The following is a 6,945-nucleotide window of genomic DNA, read 5'->3' as shown; positions in this document are numbered from 1 at the left end:
CTCAAGAAATCCCTCGAAAATGCTCTTAAGAAATTGCCAAACTCGAGCTTAAAATGTCAAAAATGAGCAAAAATCGCGAACCCTTGCATTTAAGTGTTCTGTCCAGAAATTTCGCACCTGCGGCAAAACCATTGCAGGTGCGGATTCCACTCATGGCCAGGGTTTCCGCTTCTGCGGACCAGGGATCGCACCTGCGATCTCGCTTCTGCGGAGACCCTTTCGCTCCTGCGATCCCAAACCTGCCAGGCCTCTCCGCTTCTGCGTTCAAGCTTCCGCAGAAGCGACTCCACTCCTGTGGCCTTCATGTCGCACCTGCGATCCAGCAAAACTTCTCCAGCCCGAATCTGCGATCCTCCTCTCGCATGTGCGAGTCCGCAGGTGCGAAAATACCAGAAACCAGCAACTTTAGCAATTTGCATAAGTCCAAAAATGATCTGTTAACCACCTGAAATCAACCCGAGCCCCCCTGGACCTCAACCAAATATACCTACCAATCCTAAAACACCATACGAACTTTGTCGAGCCCTCAAAACACATCAAACGATAACAAAAACATGAATCACCCTCCAATTCAAACTTAATAAACTTGAAACTTCAAATTTCTACAACAAATGCCGAAACCTATCAAACCACGTCCGATTGACCTAAAATTTTGCATACAAGTCATATTCAACATTACAAACCTACTCCAACTTCCGGAATCAGAATCCGACCCCGATATCAAAAAGTCAACTACCGGTCAAAATCTCCAAATATTCGACTTTCGCCATTTCAAGCCTATATGAGCTACATGCCTCAAATTCATAGTCCGGATATGCTCCTAAGTCCAAAATCACCCAACAGAGCTAACGAAACCGACGGAACTCCATCACGGAGTCTTCTTCACATTGTTCCGACTACAGTCAAAATCCTAATGCTTAAGCTTCCGTTTAGGGACTAAGTGTCCCAAAATACTCCGAAATCAAAAATAAAACCTCATGACAAGTCTCATAAGCAGAAAACGATACGGGGGAAGCAATTAATATGGGATCGGGGCTATTACTCTCAAAACAACCGGCCAGGTCATTACACAACCTCATGAATGTTATCAACGAGAGATGCAAAACAGTAGGCGAGAAAGTGACGCCCAACGCGTCCCCTAGGCACGAGAGGTCACCTCCATCCACTGCAGCATAACAAAACCAGAAGAAAAGGGGCCTCCATGTCCGCAGAAGAAGGGACACCCCCAGCTGTGAAAAAACTCCTCAAAGCTTGGCTGACCGACATGCTAGTGAGTGTCCTCAACAAACCCGCTCCAGGTATGACTACAGAAACTGCGGGAGCCTGCATGATACAACAAATATACGAGCAGTACAAGCCCTCTGACGTCAAGTATAACTCACAATATTACTAAAAATGCAGGTGACAACGCCTCGATGTAGTTCTAAAGAGGATGAAAGAAATGGAGAATGAAAAAAAAGCACTCCGAGACCAGATGAAAGAACACCAAGAATGAGTCGACAAGATACCGGGCGCTCTTAAGGTGATGCCAAAAAGGGACGCTGGCAAGTTCATGGAGCATCCGTACAGCGATAACGCGGCCCCACATCCCATACCAAAGACTTTCAAAATGCCGCCCTACCTTAGGATATACAACGGAATGACCGACCCTGAGGATCATGTGACTCATTACGTCACCTCCACGAAAGGCATCGACCTCACCAAGGAACAAGTGTCCTCTAGTTTGCTGAAGAAGTTTGGTGAAACCCTTACGGGATGGGCATTAACATGGTATTCGGAGCTACCAACCCGCTCTATAGAAACTTTAGAGGAAATGGCGGATAGGTTCATAACCGCCCATGCCGGAGCAAGAAGGCCGAAGCAAGAGTAAATGACATATTCGCTATCAAGCAGTCCTTGGGTGAGGGACTAAGGGAATTCCTCGCCCGGTTCAACGGAGTAAGGATGACTCTGCCGAATGTATCTAAAGGGATGACGATCACAACTTTCTAGAACGGGTTGAGTAGAGACGGTTCAAGAGAGACTAGAAAACTATTGAGCTGATTGATGAAATATTCTCCAACCACTTGGCTAACCTCGGTACAAACCGAATCCAGAAGGGATCACCCGGTTCCGCGACCCAACAGGGAATGACACCAACCATACGTCAGGGCGGCCGATGTGCCTCCCACAACTATGAAGAAGGTCCATCCGGGCCAAGGACTGGGATTCACCGGAACGAAAAAGGATGGCCCCTTTATTATCTGCTCATAAATTTTGTGTGTCACCTACAGAAATAGTTTACGCTCTTGAGAAAATCAGAACAAATGTGAAGTGAGATCATACCCGAACACCAAAAAATCTGACACCCTCTGTGAGTTCCACCAGGAACGTGAGAACAAAACAGAAGATTGCATCACCCTCAGACAAGAAGTCGTAAACATGTTGCGGCAGGGACACCTCAAAGAGATATTAGGCGATAAGGGGAGAACCAACTTCGTAAGAGGACGTGAATACCAAGGCCCGACGAAACCGCCATCACAACCTCATACTATCAAAATGATCATCAGCGGCAACGACGATGCCTCCATCAACGGCGTGAAGTTCACCACAACTCACAAGCTCAAGTGGTCTATCACCCGTGAATGGCATGACGAATTTGAAGAAAGTATCATCTTCGATGATTCAGATGCCGACAGTTTGACTTCTCCTCATAATGACGCCCTCGTTATTACTTTACGCATTTTAGATACCGATGTAAAATGCATCATGGTGGACGATGGAAGTGGAGCATGCATTATCCATCCCCGAGTCCTCACCCAAATGAGACTAAAGGATAAGATAGTGTCGCGTTGCATCAGGCTAACTGGTTTTAATAATGCAGCTAAACGGACATCCGGGGAAATTACACTCCCTGTTTTGGCTGACTGCGTGACTTTGGAGACGACATTTCACATCATGGACCAGGCCACCGCGTACAACACTATAGTGGGACAACCATGGATACATCCCATGAGAGTCATACCCTCCAGGCTATACCAAGCAATTAAATTACCAACACCATGAGATATATTCAGCATACGCGAAGAATAACGCACGTCCCGGGAATGCTACCGCATTGCCTTAGACAGCACGGAAACCCAACAGAAAAAATAAGGAAAAAGAGGCATAGCAATCAACAGGGCCTAGGTCGACGCAAGAAGAGACCAGGAATGTCATCATGGATCCCGAAACAGTCGAGGTTGTAGACTCAACCATAGAAGACCACGACCCCGTTGAACTGGACCTCAATGACCACAGAAAAAAGGCCTATATCGGCTGCAAACTCTGGGAGCTAGGTAAATTCAGTCAATTCTTAATAACTAATGCAAATTTGTTTGCCGTCAGCCATGCAGATATGCCAGGCATACCAAGGGAAAGAACCACACACAAATGAAACGTCGACCCGTTCTACCTTCCAGTAAGACAGTTCAGGTGTAAATTCAACTCCGCCATCAATGATGTGGTCCACGAGAAGGTAGAAAAGTTGTTAGAGAACGTCTCCATCAGGGAGTCAAAGTACCCTAAGTGGATCGCCAACGTAGTGATGGTCAAAAAGAAAAAAGAAAAATGGTGGATGAGCCTAGATTTCACAGACTTGAACAAAGCATATCCGAAGGATTCGTTTCCATTACCAGACATCGACCAACTCATCGACGCAATAGCCGGTAATGGACTATTGAGTTTCTTAGACACTTACTCAGGCTATAACCAAATTCTTATGGAGGAAGAAGACCACATTCATCACCCACCAAGGAACGTATTGCTATAGGGTCATGTTGTTTGGGCTGAAGAACGCGGCGACTGCATATCAAAGATTGGTGACAAAACATTTTCAAAGACCATCTCGGCAAGACCATAAAGGTATATATAGAAGACATGTTGGTCAAGTCCGAAAAGGCAGAGGATCATATCGATCATTTGAAACGACTTTCAAAATACTAAGACGATACAGAATGAAGCTAAACCCGGAGAAATGCGCGTTTGGCGTAGCCTCAGGAAAGTTCTTGGATTTTTTGGTGTCATAATGAGGGATTGAGGTCAACCCTAACCAAATCAAAGCTATATAAGGGATACAAGAGCTCTTGACTACCAAGAAGCAAGTCCAAAGGTTGACTGGATAAATCGCCGCCCTATCAATATTCATCTTGCGGCCGTCTGATAGATGTCACAAATTCTTTGGCATACTCAAAAAGGACAACAGCCTCAAATGGACTCCTGAGTGCGTCCAGGCTCTACGAGAACTAAAGGCATACCTATCATCACCACCACTGCTTTCAAAACCCGAACCTGGGGAACAACTCCTCGTCTATCTAGCCGTCTCCTAAGTAGCAGTAAGAGCAGTCTTGATCCGCGAAAACAAAGATACGCAATCTCCCATCTATTACATTAGCAAAACACTTGTCGATGCCGAGATGAGGTACCCGCACCTCGACAAATTGGCTTTGGCTTAGTCATAGCTTGAAATCTTAGACCCTATTTCTAGTGCCACCCCATCTCGGTCGTCACAACCTTTCCCCTGAGGAGAATTTTGCATAAACCAGAGCTATCAGGGAGGCTGGCCAAGTGGGCCATCGAGCTAAGCAAGCACAATATCACATACTAGATACAAATGACGATAAAGTCGTAGGTGCTCGCCAATTTTGTCGCTGATTTTAGTGCAAAAATAATGCTTGAAGTCAAAAGGGAGGCCGTCCAAGCTTCCCTCCAAACAAAGACCTCTGGGTCCTGTACACCGATGGCACATTCAATATGGCAGGGTCCGGACTGGGACTCGTACTGGAGGTCCCTATAGGCAAAGTAATTCTCCAATTCATAAGGTGCCCAGATATGACTAATAATGAGGCCGAGTATGAAGCCGTAATTGCAGGGTTGAGACTAACACTCAAGTATGGGGCGAAACAGTTGAAACTCCATTATGATTCCCAGCTTATAGTTAACCAAGTCATAGAGACTTTCCAAATCAAGGAACAAATGTTGCAAAAATACCATACCAAAATTTGCAAGCTATTACCTGAGTTTGACGAATGCCAGCCCTATCAGATCCCACGGGCACAGAATGTCGAAGCAGACGGCCTCGCCAAACTGGCTGCAGGTACCAAAAGCATCACGATCGGGGATAAAAGCGTAGTCCATCTCTTCAACTCATCACTAGATCAAATCGAGGTACGAACTATTAGCTTAACTTGGGATTGGCGCAATCGTATTATTGCCTATTTTCAGGACGGTACACTCACAGGCGACAAGAAAGAAGTCAAGAAATTAAGAATGCAAGCGGCCAGCTAAAGTCTCCTTCATAGCGACATGTACAAGAGGACTTACGGTGGTCCTCTGGAGAAATGTTTAGGCCCGAACCAAACCCAGTGCATCCTCGAAGAAGTCCATGAAGTCCATTACGGTGCTCACTCTGGCAATCAAACACTGGTTAGATGCCTCATACTAGCGGGATACTATTGGCCCACCATAAAAAAGGACGTCGCAGACTTCGTGGGGAAATGCGAATAGTGCCAAAAGTACACCCCAATGATTCACCAACTAGGCGAACACCTCCACTCAGTCACCTCCCCTTAGCCGTTTATCAAATGGGAAATGGACATCGTGGCCCCCCTCCCAGTAGGGCGAGGTAATGTACGGTTTCTTTTGATTTTAATTGACTATCTTTTCTAAATGGGTGGAAGCAGGAGCATTCACCCAAATACGGGAACATGAGGTAATCACCTTTATATGGAGAAACATCATCTGCAGATTCAGCCTACCCAAGGAGATCAACTGTGACAACGGACCTAGTTCACGGGAAAGAAAACCGTCGAATTCTTCGAAAAATGACATATCAAGAGGATACTCTCGACCCCATATAACCCAATGGGTAACAGGCAAGTAGAGTCTTCCAACAAGTCCATACTAAACATCAAGAAGAAAGAGCTCGAGGACGACAAGGGACTGTGGCCGGAAATACTACCATAAGTACTATAGGCCTACCAAACAACCCCGAAGACGAGCACATAAGAGATGCCCTACTCTTTGGTCTATGGGACTGAAGCAGTAATATCGATCGAGGTCATCAAACCCTGCCTAAGGTACTCCCACGAAAGCGGTATGATTAACGATGAGAGCAGAAGGCAGGAACTCGACGAAACTGACACACCAAGAGATATGGCGTACATCAAGATGGTCGCCCAAAAACAACAAGAAGAACGCTATTACAACAATAAATCAAAGGTTCAACCGCTTAAAGTCGGGGACTACGTGCTGAAAGCCAAAACTCAAGCGAGCAAAGACCCCCGAAAAGGCAAGCTGGGAACAAACTAGGATGGACCATACAAAATCATAGCCAAAGCAAACAAGGGTTCATTCTAACTAGAGACAATGGAAGTAAAGCAACTACCAACCAATTGGAACATCATCCACCTCAAATACTTCAACTTCTGAGAGAAAATATCTCCACCAAGTTGTACTCTTTTTCCCTCACTTGAGTTTTGTCCCATTTGGGTTTTCTCAAGGAGGTTTTTAACGAGGCAACGAAGGGAACACTTTACGTGAGGGAGGGACCGTTGTTAATTTTTTATTGCTTGACTCCTCAATACTCTCCAAGACAAATAATTAAGGGGCTAGGTAGACTGGGACTGGAACACCAGCCAACACCCAAAATCTGTAACTTTCTCCAAGTATGTAACCAAAGCAACAATGTCAAAGTAAAAAAGAAACTTACAACATCGGACAACTTTTTCATATTAAGGTTACGCTCGACTAGGCTCGAACAAACACCTACCGGCCCTCGGCCATAATTTAATAAAAGGTTATGTTTGACCCTGCTCGACCAAATACCTACCGACCCTCGGCCGCGATTTAACAAAAAGGTTATATTCGACCCCGCTTGAAAAAACACCTACCGACCGTCAGCCGAGATTTAACAAAAGGCTATGTTCG

At 45.6% G+C, this 6,945-nt stretch overlaps 1 protein-coding gene across 1 annotated transcript; it reads left to right on the top strand.

The window, feature by feature from the left end:
* Positions 1-2,538: 2,538 nt before the first annotated feature.
* On the top strand, positions 2,539-3,045 carry LOC107788475 (uncharacterized). Its single transcript, XM_016610158.2, has one exon. It carries the CDS (start codon positions 2,539-2,541, stop codon positions 3,043-3,045), a length of 507 nt encoding a protein of 168 aa, XP_016465644.2.
* Positions 3,046-6,945: the final 3,900 nt, after the last annotated feature.

This window comes from Nicotiana tabacum, chromosome 18 (assembly GCF_000715075.1).
Source record: "Nicotiana tabacum cultivar K326 chromosome 18, ASM71507v2, whole genome shotgun sequence".
NCBI lineage: Eukaryota > Viridiplantae > Streptophyta > Magnoliopsida > Solanales > Solanaceae > Nicotiana > Nicotiana tabacum.
Note: the sequence above shows the minus strand (reverse complement) of the source record. Positions and strands in the feature narration are given on the sequence as shown.